The 15,092-nt window shown below is 39.5% G+C and overlaps 1 protein-coding gene across 1 annotated transcript in view; it reads right to left on the bottom strand.

Annotated features, from left to right (window-relative positions):
- Nucleotides 1-12,942, bottom strand: part of LOC150086296 (uncharacterized) — a 77,709-nt gene extending 64,767 nt beyond the window's left edge. The window contains exons 1-3 of the mRNA XM_090374855.1: nucleotides 12,892-12,942; nucleotides 9,043-9,118; nucleotides 8,496-8,584 (exon numbers count right to left, since the gene is read on the bottom strand). Of these exons, the coding sequence (XP_090230981.1) occupies nucleotides 8,496-8,584; nucleotides 9,043-9,118; nucleotides 12,892-12,940 (214 nt within the window). The 5' untranslated portion in view covers nucleotides 12,941-12,942. The remainder of the gene's footprint in view (nucleotides 1-8,495; nucleotides 8,585-9,042; nucleotides 9,119-12,891) is intronic.
- Between the last annotated feature and the right edge of the window lie 2,150 nt (nucleotides 12,943-15,092).

The following is a 15,092-nucleotide window of genomic DNA, read 5'->3' as shown; positions in this document are numbered from 1 at the left end:
TCTGCCTACACCAAAGCTCGCAATAATTGTAAAGCAGTTATTAATCAGTCCTAACTAGATTTCAAACAGGCTAAGAGTAGAAAACTTGCTTCTTGTCCAAATGATAGTCAAGCATTCTGGTCTCTTGCCAAAGCTATTGGCCGCAACTTTTCCCCATCTCTGTTTCCGCCTCTGTCAAAACCAGATGGTTCTTATTGCCACTTAAGCCAAAGATAAAGTTGACTTTTTTTTTTTTTTATTCACGTGTTGTTGTGGCGGATCCCAGGGTTTCCCCCATAAGCCGCTATTGTACTTCTTGTGTTGAAGCTTATGCCAAAACCGGCCAATTGTATGTAGTGTGTTGGACGTGTAAGTGTTATGATGTGTTCTGTTGTTATGTTATCGGCCGGTGCCTGGCTCTTAGCAGGTAAGAAGCAGTAACACCTGGTCACTACGTCTCACCCCCCATTCCCCCCACGTGGAGGCGGCCAGGATCAATTATCTCCTGCTGGGCAAGCCCAGGGCATAACACCTGAGAGTGTCCGAAAAAGAGAATGAAGTGGAAAAAGAGGAATACAGAGGGAGAAGTTTGGGCTCTGGGGAGGTAAATGGATAGAATAGAGGAGAATCAACAGAGGGACTCTCCAATAGTTAGAAGTGAGAAGAAGTAAAGCAAGAATAAAGTAGGAAGAAGTGGAGAAGTGGACTAACTTCTCTAACCATGGAGACCTACCTCATGGAAAATCCCATCCTAGGAACTAGGATCAGCAAAACATCTTAATTTACAGTTTGCCTAACCCCTTGTAGGCAGAACGTCTTCAGTTGTTGAAGAAATAATTGATCTTCTAACAAAAAACACAGTGAAAGCAAATTCCACGAATTCTGAAAAGCTCCACAGAAAGACACTATGTGCAATATGTACAATATCCTCTTCTTCAGGAACACAGCAGAATATACACTATGTGCAGATTCGTCCAATATAATGCCAGGGTAATGCCATAACCTGGCCCAATAAATAAAATGTTTCAGGGTTAACGCAAAAGTAATATACATGTCCAAATCCTAGATGAGATCACATTAGGCAGGGTTCAAAATTATGTTTTAAAAAGTTCTTGCCTAAATACAATTTGTGTGTGGTATTCACTCACAAAGAAATATTAATTCCAAAAACTATGAAACGCTAAAGGCCAAATAGTATCTCGATGAGTAGAGCAAAATTCCTTATACAGTAAATACCTATTCTGCTGAAAACAGTATCCATATCCAGTTCCACATCAAGAACAAGTCTATTATAAAATCCAGGAAAGTATAGTGTAGCACTTAATGATACTAATCAGTTGCAAATATAGAATCCAATCAAAAATGAGAGATATTTCTTTCCTAATCCAATAAAGGATCCAAGAAATCGCAGGAACAGTAAAACTAGGACCTAATTTCGGTTCTTCTTTTAAATGCACGAGAAGCAAACACATTCATAGCATTAAAAGCTGTCTGAGACTCAACCAGAATTTTATTGTTGCTGGAGTCCAAGTTAGGAACTACACTAAGTAGGTCACGTCGAAGATCGTTATAATAATGACATTGATGAAGAATATGGTTAACAGTTTCTTCCTGGCCACACAAACAAGATGTTGTTGGTGAAAGTCCCAGTTTGTGAAGTTTAGTATTTATACTTCCGTGGCCAGTTAATATAAACATACCATATAAGCCCGGCGAAAACCACTTTAACTCCTCCTTTTTAATTTCACTTGCTACAGGCAGAAAGTTCCTTGTGACTGCACCAATATCAGATGAAGACCACTCCTGCTGCCATTTTGCAATAAAAATTTGCCTTAATCTTGTCTTCTCAGTCTTAATGGGAGCACTTAGATCTAATTGGATGTTATCATAGGTCAATAGTATTTTCTTCAAAAGGTGATACTTAAGGTAACGGTACTGAACTTCAAAATGGACAGGTAGTTTCCCAAACAAAACCTGAAGAGCCATGGTGGAGGTAGTTCGACAAGCTCTTGACATGGTCAGGAGAGATAAAGTTGACTGCTAGCATCCTACTTTTTCTTGCAACTCCTATATTGGCGATCTTGGTAAACCACCTCCTACAATTCCCTGTACACTCCATTCAACGCCTCCTGTGGTCTTCCCTGAAAAGGATATCAGAAGGATTTTGAACAAACTTGATGCAAAAAAGCTCCAGGTCCTGATTACATTTCGCCACTTGCTCTTAAAACCTGTGCCCCTGAATTTACGCCTGTTCTGTGTCGGCTTTTTTACTTTCTTATTCCAAAGGTGTTTTCCCTTCAGCTTGAAAATTTGCGCATATCCAGCTAGTGCTTAAAAAGGGTGACAAATACCTTCCATCTATTCATCGTCCCATTGCACTTACTTCTACTCTTTCTAAAGTAATGGAGAGATCAATTAACCGCCACTTTAAAACTATCTAGAAATCCATCTGATTAACGATCGCCAGTATGGATTCTGTCAGTGTCGATCCTCTGGTTATATTCTGGCTTAAGTTACCCATCTATGGACAAAGTCAATGGAAACGTTTGGTGAAATTCGAGCAGTTGCTATTGACATTTCAAATGCTTTTGATAGTGTTTGGCATAAAGGTCTTCTAAATAAGCTTCCATCTTATGGTTTTCCAACTGTTTTTGTAATTGGGTATCCAGTTTTCTCTCTGACCCCTCACTGTGGGTGATGGTAGATGGCTCTCTGTCTTCTAACTTCTCCAATAATGCTGGTGTCCCCCAAGGTTCAGCTCTTTCCCCCACTGTTTTCCTCTTGTATATTAACGACCTTCTTCCATTGACTGGAAATCCTATCCATAGTTTTGCTGATGATAGCACATTGCATTCCACCTTCCAGTTTGAAAAACCTTGTCCTGCACAAACAGCTTCAACTTCTCGAATATCCACTACCAATTCCTTAAATCCTGATCTCTAGTTAATTCTCCAGTGGGTTAAAGATTATTTAGTTGATTTTAATCCTTCTAAAACTCGGTACTGTCTTATATCTCGCTGAAAGGATTATTCTGATTGTCTGCTTATGTTTGATGACACTGATTTCAGGACAAGATCATATATATCTATTAGGGATTACCCTGACTTCTAATCTGTATTCACATAAGCATATCACAAATATTGTTTCCTCAGCATCTAGAAAACTGGGTTTTCTCTTTCACTTTCAGCGTTAGTTTTCTTCCAGACAGCTGTTCACTCTGTACAAATCTAAATTCCGCCCTACCATGGAATATTGTTGCCACATATGAGGCAGTGCCCCCAAAACCTGCCTCAGGCTTCTAGATTCTTGAAAAGAGGGCAGTTCGGTTAATTAATGACTCAATTCTAACAGAGTCTGTCCACGCTCTGTCTCATAGACGTTCTGTTTCTGCTGCTTGCCTTTTCTATAGATACTTCCATCGACGGTGTTCTTCTGAATTGACTTTTGTAATTCCCTCTCTCTCTCTCTCTTCCAAACCAGTCCTAATATGTGCCACCACCGGTTATCTTCCCTTTACTGTCCAACTTAAAACTCATAGAACCAACTTTTCTTCTTCCTTATTTATTCTTTCAACTTCTGTTTTCTGTAGCAACCTTCCTCCACACGTATTTCCTGAAAATTACAATCTACAAAAGTTCTAGGCTGATGTCAACAATACCTTGTTTCATCTTCTCAACCTTCAACTCATATGCCAATCGATAATTATTGACGTAAACTAAATAATGTTCAAACCAATTCTTTAATTCACTTAATAATTATTTTAATTCTTTCCCTTTATGAATAAATTAGAATGAGTAGAAGCCTGAAAAACAAGATGCATGATATTTCAGAGACTGCTGGGAGCCATTGCGGTACAAGTAAACACATGGGTTGTGTTAGGGTAGCTAAGAATAGAAATAGGTGCAGGTATACTTGCGTGTACACCAATGCTAGGAGTTTAGTAAATAAATTTGATGAATTTGAGGTATTGCTCAAAACATCAAAGGCAGATATTGTTGGGATATCAGAGACGTGGTGTGACACAGATATAAGGAATGCAGAACTGGAATTTGGGGAGTACAAAGTCTACAGAAAGGATAGACAGGATAGGAAGGGGGGAGGGGTTATGCTATTAGTTAAGAAACACATAAAAACCAAGGAAGTGAAGCCAGTCGACATCGCTGGACAGTGCAGTGTCGAGTCAGTTTGGTGTGACATAAGCATTGGGAGATCAAAATTGAGAGTAGGAGTGTGCTATAGGCCTAATGACTCTGATGAGTATAATAAGAAACTGTACAGGGAAATAGAGTGGGCCAGTAAATCAGAGAGTCTTATAATGGGAGATTTTAATTTCCCAGATATTGACTGGAATTTGGGGGCTGGTCACTCACACACTAGCAGGGCTTTTGTGGATTTATTGGATGAGTGTTTTCTACATCAGCATGTTCGGGAGGCAACTAGAGGGAGTAATACTCTTGATTTGATTATCAGCAGTGATTCTTCATGCATTAAGAATCTGCAGATAAATGAACCACTAGGTGGCAGTGATCACAGTGTGCTGAAGTGGGATTTACTCAAAGAGGTAACTACCATTAGGGGTAAAGGGAAGGGTTATTGCTTCCGTAAAGGCGACTGCGATGGACTGAGACAGTATTTAAATTCTATACAGTGGGACCAACTGATGATGTTACCAACAGCAAATTCAAAATGGGAAGCATTCAAAGAACTTATCTTGGAAGCTACTAGGCTTTACATACCAACTAAGAAATATTGTTCAAGGTTTAGGCCAAAATGGATGTCAGATGAACTAATGAGGCATATGGCAGAGAAGAAAAATGCATGGGATACTTACAAATTAACACATGACACAGAAGCCTATGATAGATACAAGTTGATATGCAACCAAGTTACAAAGGAGGTTAGGCAGGCGAAGGCAGATTACGAGAAATCCTTGGCAAGGGATGCAAAGAAAAACAGCAAAGAGTTCTTTACTTATGTAAACTCTAGAAGGAAGGGGATGAATCAGATTGGTCCACTTGATATCGATGGGTCAACTGTTGATGATCCTGCTCAGGTAGCTAACAAACTAAATGAATATTTTGCATCGACATTCACACATGAGGAGTTATTCAGCAAGGGGAATGCCAGAGGTGTATTCAACTCTAGCAGTAAGCTACAGAATCTTGAAATAACTGGGAGTAAAGTGGAGGAGAAACTGTTGAAGATAAACACAAGAAAGGCACCCGGGGTGGATGGGATCTGTCCAATTATATTAAAGGAGGCAGCAAAGGAAGTAAGCAAACCCTTAGCCATAATTATGAGAGCTTCCTTGGACTCAGGGGAGGTACCCATAGACTGGAAATGTGCAAATGTGACCCCAATTCACAAAGGAGGAGGAGGATCAAAGGCTGACACAAGTAATTATAGACCTGTGAGCTTAACTTCTGTTCCAGGAAAATTAATGGAGGCACTGGTTAAAGAAGCACTGCAGGATCATTTAGACAAGACTTCAGTTATAGCTCGGACACAGCATGGCTTTGTTAAGGGGAAGTCTTGCCTGACCAATTTGATTGGATACTATGATGCAGTCACAAAAGAACTGGATGCAGGGAATAGCTTTGATATTATATACTTGGATCTTCGAAAGGCTTTTGATACTGTTGCACATGGAAGACTGCTACACAAATTGGAGCAGTGTGACATTGGAGGCAAATTGCTGCTAGGGATAAAGGGGTGGTTGAGGGGGAGAAGACAGAGAGTGGTAATCAATGGACACTGCTCATCGTGGACTAATGTTATTAGTGGAGTCCCTCAGGGCTCAGTGTTGGGTCCATTATTGTTTTCTGTATTTATAAATGATATTGATGATGGTATATCAAGCTTAATGTCCAAGTTTGCAGACGATACAAAGGTTGGCAGGGTTGTCAAGGACACTACTGACACTATGCTGCTGCAACAGGATCTGGAAAGGTTGAGCAGATGGGCTGAGAGGTGGCAAATGAAGTTTAACATTGACAAATGTAAAGTACTACACATGGGAAACAGCAACCCCAGAGCAACGTATCAACTCTGTGGTACTACACTGACAGTGGTAGAGAATGAAAGGGACTTGGGGGTGGTTGTGCAGGCAGATATGAAGTTCTCTGAGCAGTGCAGACAGGCTTCAAGAGTAGCTCATTGAGCATTGTCAATGATATACAGGAATTTTTCCAGCAGGGATAAGGAGGTGATTATTCCCTTGTATAAGGCAATGGTCAGGCCACACCTAGAGTACTGTATACAGGTCTGGAGGCCTCAATTCAAGAAGGATGTAGAGCTGCTGGAACGAGTACAGAAAAGGGCAACAAGATTAGTGAATGGAACAAAGGGGTGCTCTTACGAAGAAAGGCTTAATTTTTGCAAATTACAGTGTCTGGAGACTAGGCACCAGCGAGGTGATCTGATAGAGGTGTGAATAAAGCGTTGAATGGTTTGAGCATGCTCAATGCTGATGGGATTCTTCCTCTAGCTCAGAAAAATCACCTGAGAGGGCATAAATTCAAATTGAGGAAAGACAGATGTAGGATAGACGTGCGGAAATTTGCCTTTAGCCAGCGGGTGGTTGGTTGGTGGAACAGACTGCCATCCCTTGTGGTGGAGGTTGATAGCCTAAATAAGTTTAAGGCTCAGCTGGACAGGTATTTTGAACGAACAGAGGGGTGAAGTGGGTTTTTTTTTTTTTTTTTTTTTTTTTTGGCTGATGCTGCATAAGCTTGCTTTCTTGCATAAAATGCCTCTACTAATGCTAATGCTAATGCTAAATAACAAAAACCTCTTATTTAACAATATAATATATAGATAATATGCAAATACGAGTAGATGTCGGCATAATGCATCGCAAAGATTATTTTTATAAAAAGCTTAAAATTTTCGATCACATATATACACTTCGGCAATGATTGAATATAAGAGCCGCAAGATGAATAGATCCTTAAAAGTTCCGAGAATGGTAATCCCAAGTTTATAGCAAACAACATCAAGACACAAGATCTGTGTTTCGAAGGCAAGTTCAAAGTGAGACAGGAATTTCAACATGCCAGAATGATTGCTCTTTGGTCAGACAAATTTATTCCTAGACAAATTAGGGAATTGTCTAGGGCCAATAATTCTGTAGGCTCGCGTTCTTTTCTATTAAATGGATTTCTTTTTGTGTAAGTGGTTGCTTTAGAACCCAGTACATGCCTCAGTAGCTGAGTGGTCAGGAGTGGGAATGCAGTTGTATACGCTCTTTGAGTGGATTGGACTTCAAGTCCCCGACTGTTAAATACGGTCGATCTGCCAACCAGCACTGGACCAGAGTGACAGATTACGGTCCATTTCCATCAACATGAATCGTTGAGGAGGGTTGCATCTTGCAGTTTTTAAATGAGAGCCGTACAATTCGGTTTTTTTTTTTTTTTTTTTTTGTTGTGTAGAGCCATTACAATTGCGTTTTCACGAGCCGATTTACATTCTGTGCTAGATGAAAATTCAAGAATACTCATGAGAAAAGCCCTGCGATCGGATAACTACAGCTTCGATTAAAGAGTTCTGTAAGAATTACTCTGGTCTCCAAAGAGATTTAAACTGAGACCACTTCAGACTAGTGGAAAACTCCACTATATTGTCACGCAGAACCCATTGTCTGGCCCTACACGATACGGCAGACAAAAGCGATAGAATCTCTCTCTCGTTCTCTTTCTGTCTCTCACAGTCGCACCTACGAGAGTTCAAGACAAAATGCACAATTGGACTATATGCAGACAACCATGGTTTTCCTTCCACGCCTCCCCACATCCTGCAGGATGGCCTGTTTCATTTGGTGTAGACAAAGCCGCATGTGGAACCAAGCATAATTGACTAATGCTCTCTTTATAGATTAGTCCAGATTCAATGTTGAAACTGGTGCTCTACGTATTCTGATCTGGTTAAAACGCGAAACATTAACATTCTTTTAATATCATGTAAAAGGACGACTGTCGTGGCTGACTGTTGGATAAACTGGGGAGTTATGATGAATCTCCAAACCAATCTCCGCGTCTTTTACTCCTCAGAGGATTAGAGACGAGATCCTGCAACTCTGAGTGAGGCTTCTAATATGTGCAATAGGCCCTAGATTAATTTTCATGGGCGGTAATAGTCTCCCACATCGAGCCGAACTGGTCGACGAATTCCTTCAAATGAGCCTTGGAAGCAATATGAGAGCTTGTTCGAGAGTTGCTTGTGTATCGGGAGTGGTCATTCTCCCTCTTAAGAGGGAGGATGATTCATCTTAATTATGCAGGCTGGCTCTTCAGTTTTGGACAGTCACTCTTACACAAAGAGATATCTCAGATTTTATTGATGTGACCGAATTTTAAAACCAACTGTGCATACACTGTAACCGAAACACTTTTTCCACCTGATATTTCAGTGAAACGAATTTAAAAAAAACCACTGTAAATCTGCTAATTATTCTTTCCCCTGATTAGCATGCACGATACGAGATAAGGTCAGGACTAACATTTCATTCCACTTACCATATTGGTCACACTGGTTTCCCTTCCAGCATGCGTCACACACACAACTTCCATTATCATCACAGTCGCCATGGTAACAAAGTAATTCCCTAAAATTAGTAGAAGAAGAGTTAATTGGAACAAAAATTTACTTGTTTTTCTGAAAGTTAAACGAAATAAAAGTGAATAAAATATAAATAAATTTAAAATAATTAAATTAGCAACTACAGCTTGAAATTAGCCCTCACCTGATTTGGAATATTCGTTAAACTTATCAAAAGATTCTGAAGTGAATCTTTAGATTTACTTTAGATAATTTTTAGTTAAACTTATCTAAAGGTTCTGAAGTTTACTCTGCAATAGGTATTCAGATTTGCAGTTACCTAATAGTAATCAATCTTTACATCAAATTGTATTGCATTTTAACTAGTTGTTCAGGCAGCTGGTAGATGTTATTACGATTAAATAAGCAGATAAAAATATATTAACTATCAATGTAGAGTCAGGATAAATGCAGCTGTAAAAAGTATACATAAATGGGATTACAAAAGTGGGAACAATTACTTACCTGTGACAGTGCCCTGATCCACTTAGACAGCTACTATTATGACAGGTCTTTACATCCTCTTTGGTTGCTCTGGCAACTACCAAAAAAAAAAAAAAAAAAAAAAAAAAAAAATCGCTGAGTTCCAGTCATAAAAATATTACATCTATCTTGTTGCCCTCATGGGTAGCACAGTGGTTATAAACCGTTTCCTCCCACACTGGATTGAAAAGGCCTGATTTCGAATCTCGTCATTGACAAGAGGATTTTTTATGAGTTTCTTTGTTTTTTTCTCAGAGAGAGAGAGAGAGAGAGAGAGAGAGAGAGAGAGGGGCGAATTCCCTAGTAGTTGACTCTCTGCTAGCGGCCAGTCAACAAAGAGACATTGCACAAGATTAATTTGCACAAATCCTACACTAATCGCACGACTGGCGTACAGGTGTCTGTTATCGTTGTTCGGTTTTAGGAGCATCAACGATAATCATGAAAAATTGACTAGTCATGACATGATAAATGGTTCAGATGGGACAGAAATCGTTGGGAGTCACCAGGACCACGATTTCCTGTCCGCCCTTGCTCCTCAGCCTGTTTACGATGTTCGAATTCTTACATCCTTCTGGTTCTATGATGTCGGGCGCTCAGCTGAGCAATACACACATAGGTCCTCTAGCATAAAGTCCAACTATTTCGAATGGTTTGTGGGTTGGCATCTATGTTTCTGTCGCTCCTGAAAAGCGTCTGAGTAGTTAGGTAGTATTCAAGCATCAATTGAGACATATATATATATATATACACCGATGACCCAAAACATTATGACCGCCTACCTAATATGATGTTGGTCCTCCACGTGCAGCCAAAACAGCGTATCCTGCGAGGCATTGACGCTACAAGATTTCTAAATGTGTCTTGTGGTATCTGGTACCAACAGGTAACCAGCAGATCCTTTAACTCCTGTAAAGTTCGTGGTTGAGACGCCGCAGATCGGAGTTGCTGTTCCAACACAAACCACATATGCTCGATGGGATTGATATCTGGGGAATTTGGAGACTAAGGCAATAGCTGGAAGTCTTTCTCATGTTAGGCGAACCAGTCTCGAACAATCCGGACGGTGTGGCATGGCACCGCCAGAGGGGAAGACCGCTGCCATGACCTACATCAGGTGAGTATGGACTTGGCACACCCACGGTACCTGAGCTGGATATCACCATTCTTCTCTCTCTCTCAGAGTAATTCAGAATTTTTTTTTTTTGGTTGGTGCAGCATAAGTCTTAGGCTTCCTTGCACCATATATCTAATAATAATAATAATAATAATAATAATAATATATATATATATATATATATATATATATACCGATCTTGCTAAGGCGTTGTCGCTTAGGTTCGTAGTCTACGAGCCTAAGCAGCGAGCCGTCTATGAAGAATTTGAGTTTCTTGGTACCGATTCCACAACGTGCTGATAATATTTAGTGACACACAGAGCCATGCTACAAATTACTGCAACTATTCCGCCTCCATTTTCCCGATGACTCTCCAAACAATAGTTTCAAACAAATCCGTCTGAGATGACACTCTTTCAGACTGAAACTTCGATATTCGACAGGTGTGTTTTGTTCGGGTGTAGTTTATGTGTATAACTGCGGCATTGTCAGGTATTTAACGAAGCAGTTGCATGCCTGAATTCGCATGTGTTTGGCCTGTGTACTTTATATTTGTCAATGTTAAACTTCAGTTGCCGTCTCTCGGCCCATCTGTTCAACTTTTCTAGATCCTGTGGTAGTAGCGTACCGTCGTTACTGTCATTAATAACCCTACTAACCTTCGTATCGTCTGCATAACTTCATTAGCTGATTCATTAACCTAGCATTAATGGGAAGTTGAAGCTGGTTTAAAAGAAAGATTTCTTGCGGTTTTACAGTATACACTGAGTGACTACCTTATTAGTTAAATGACCCTTTTCATGAAATAGATCACTCTTTTATTAACATCATCACGTGTTCGTGCCATGTGATATAAAGCAGGTGAATGTGGGAAGCTGCTTGAGTGCAATTCATTATGGCAATGAGCAAGACAAAAGATTTAAGCAACGTTGAACATGACATGATAGTCTGCGCAAGACGGGCCCGATGAGTATCAAGGAACCTCCAACCCTTCTGTGGTTCTAAACTACGACTATGTCACGGATGTATCTAGATTAGCCCAATAACCGAATACATCCAATAGCTATGGTCACAAACACCTCGCTGATGGCAGAAACCAACGTAGGCTTACAAGACATACAGGACAACAGAGGGATACAATTAGTCAAATAGTACAACAGTGGTAATCAAAAAGAAATTCTAGAATACACAATTGTCCTCGTGGGGTATAATAACCATCTTCCACACACCTGGTGGAAAAGACCTCAGTTCGAATCCCATCAATGACGCCAGCAATTTTGTGGGCCTTTATCACAACGTGGTTGAGCTATTCAGTCTTAAGGCGAAGGTAGAATGGGTTTTTCTCCCGGAAACTTGGATTTTTCGTCCAGCAAACTGCCGCAAACTCGTCATATTTTGTCACGGATGCAGTATGTATCGCAACTATCGACTAAATCGAGTTCTGCTCTTGTGAGCAAAGAAAAACAAGAAGGTAAAGTTGTAGTGGACTCACGAGAACCAACACTGAAGAGTGGAGAATTGAAAAAAATGTTTCTTGCTTTAATGAATATCGGTTCTTGCTATTTCGCAATGATGGGAGGACCAGAATATGGAAAACAGAATGAGTACATGTACCTATCCTGTCAGGTGTGTGTGGCAGTACTGGCATTACAGGAGGATTGTGCAGGGTTGATAGGTGTAATAATATGAAGAGTGTTTACGTGATGCACTTTGAACACCTTAGTCCCAGTGGAACAACATTTAGATGTCACAGGTTATCTGGAATTTGATTGCAGACAGACAGAATCCTTACATAGGTTCCAGTCTATTCATCTGTGAATGGATTATTCCAAGATATCATTCGCTATAACACAATTCCAGAATTATATAGAGGCCTCATCAGTCACCAGATCTTAATCCAATTGAGTAAGGGTGGCATGAAGTGGTACTAGTTCTTCGGAGTAGAGATCCACAACCATCAAATTTACAACAACTATGGAAAGAAATTGAGTCCACATGGACTACCATCTCGGTGGCACGCTTTTGACACCGCATTGAGTCCATGTTACGTGAATCTAGGCTATTCTGAAGGTTGTAGTATGTTGTAATAAGGTTTTAGGAGCATCAGCGACTAAGGCCATATTGCTCCGTGTATATTGTTCATAAATTGCGTGAGTTCCGTGGTCGGTTTTCTGTTTGCTGGAAGAAAAACCCGAATTTCCAGAAGAAAAAACCATTCTACCCTCGTCTGAGACCGACTAAATCAGCCATGTTGTGAAAAAGGCCCATAAAAATTCCTCACGTCATCGACGGGACTCGAACTCAGGTCTTTTCCACCCGATGTGGAGAGGGTGGTGATCCTATCAACTGTGCTACCACGAGGGCTGTTCTAAGGGGAAAACGGCTCGCTTTAAATTAGGTTTTGCCTAATAATGTTGCCACTCAGTATAATGGCAGTTGATTTCTACTGAGCTAAATATGGAGAAAAAGTTTCCAGCAAAAGTGATATTTCTATTGAAATGTAACCCTCTTCAGGGCGCGTGAATACACAGGATCTCTGGTTATTTTCTGACTAATTTAACTTTAGAGTTTTGTACTAAAAAATATATAATCAGGTTTCAACATAATGCTAAATGTTTTTCCGACAGTCTAATTTCATGCAATGATTTCAGTATAGGTTACATAGAAATGCAGATGACAGCTGACTTAAATCGAATAATAATTGATCTACTTACAAGGATCGAATACAAGAACCAAAAACACAGTCTGCAGTAGAACGTCCATGGCCGGAATGATGGTTACTTGGCTTCAAACATTTAATCCACGCCGTTCCTCTTCAACTGTCTGTTTATTGCTGGTTGCCATGATACATCCTCAACCCATGCGTGACAATGCTCACTTCTGGCATATATGACTGACTTCAAGCTTGGTGTAGCATTTCGAAGCTCCTTATTACTTTCTTTTAATAGTTTTATTTCTAGATTTACTTTATAATAACGATATTCAATCATTATTTCTTCGGTGCAAATAAAAATACGAGAATGTAATATGTGAAGGAATGTTTAAGAGAATGTTATTCTTTTTGCAGTCTGAATTAATGTAATATCAGAAAGTGAACATTTTATTTCTGAGCTGTCATAAATTTCTTATTTCCAAATTCCTGAAGTCTCTGTCTGCTAATTTGTATAAATTTCCAATTAATCATCTCTCCAGCGCTCCCTTGTGTTTCGAAATAATCTATTAATAATGCAAATATAATTTCGGATTTAAAAAAACATAATAAATAAATAAAATAAAATAAAATAAGAAAAATAAGAAGTAGGAGAACCCAATCTTAAAATAATGGACGTCATTTCGTTATACGGATTTTAATTTTTGAATGTGATGTGATACAATTACTGCAAGTATTTCGCAGAATAATTAATGGTGTATAGTTTGTATTTCTGATGGCGATGCCATCTATTGGAACTCTCTAAAACTAAGTTGCAAAATTACCTATTTTTTTTTTTTTTTTCATTATGACTAGGGTTCTTCATAACAACAAAACTGATATGATTTAAAAAAAAAATAAAATAAAAAAAAAACAGAACAAAGGAAAACCGTAAAATTTTGTCATTTTATAGGACTTCATATTAGTGGTGATGAAAATATATTATGCGGTTGTTCATGAAACATTAAGCCCTGATTAACATGTTGGCTATAATCACCTTTCTCAACCAACTAGTGGAGAATTCCAGAGTTCAAATCTCGCCAATGATGCAAGGAATTTTTATGTGCTTTCTTCATGTGTAAAAGACACATAAAAATTCCTCATTCTGTCACATGAAATTTTCACTCTCCTAAAGCTAAAGAAAAGAGTATAATGCATTTTAAAAACATTCCACTGTTCAATCAAGTGAATCCAGACATCATAGATTTATATCAAAATGATCTAAATGGACATCACATGCAAGCCGAAAGAAAAACAGTGAAGTCAGTTTTTAGTTTATACCTTTTTATTGTTATATAATTCCTTATCCAGTCAACCACTGAATAATTTTGCTCCTTTTATAATCTTTAAATAGCTGGTGGTCCCACGTAGATGGCGAAGATTGGTAATTAGCATTAGTAGAGGCATTTGATGCAAGAAAGCAAGCTTATGCAGCATCAGCCATAAAAAAAAAAAAAAAAAAAAAAACCCACTTCCACTTCACCCCTCTGTTCGTTCAAAATACCTGTCCATCTGAGCCTTAAACTTATTTAGGCTATCAACCTCCACCACAAGGGATGGAAGTCTGTTCCACCAACCCACCACCCACTGGCTAAAGGCAAATTTCCGCACGTCTATCCTACATCTGTCTTTCCTCAATTTGAATTTATGCCCTCTCAGGTGATTTTTCTGAGCTAGAGGAAGAATCCCATCAGCATTGAGCATGCTTAAGCCATTGAAGGCTTTATACACCTCTATCAGATCACCTCGCTGGTTCCTAGTCTCCAGACACTGTAATTTGCAAAACTTAAGCCTTTCTTCGTAAGAGCACCCCTTTGTTCCATTCACTAATCTTGTTGCCCTTCTCTGTACTCGTTCCAGCAGCTATACATCCTTCTTGAAATGAGGCCTCCAGACCTGTATACAGTACTCTAGGTGTGGCCTGATCATTGCCTTATACAATTGAATAATCACCTCCTTATCCCTGCTGGAAAAATTCCTGTATATCATTGACAATACTCCATGAGCTACTCTTGCAGCCCATCTGCACTGCTCAGAGAACTTCATATCTGCCTGCACAACCACCCCCAAGTCCCTTTCATTCTCTACCACTGTCAGTGTAGTACCACAGAGTTGATACGTTGCTCTGGGGTTGCTCTTTCCCATGTGTAGTACTTTACATTTGTCAATGTTAAATTTCATTTGCCACCTCTCAACCCATCTGCTCAACCTTTCCAGATCCTGTTG

Source organism: Mastigoproctus giganteus, chromosome 5 (genome assembly GCF_048544385.1).
Source record: "Mastigoproctus giganteus isolate SK-2022 chromosome 5, ASM4854438v1, whole genome shotgun sequence".
NCBI classification, from domain to species: Eukaryota; Metazoa; Arthropoda; class Arachnida; order Uropygi; family Thelyphonidae; genus Mastigoproctus; species Mastigoproctus giganteus.
Note: the sequence above shows the minus strand (reverse complement) of the source record. Positions and strands in the feature narration are given on the sequence as shown.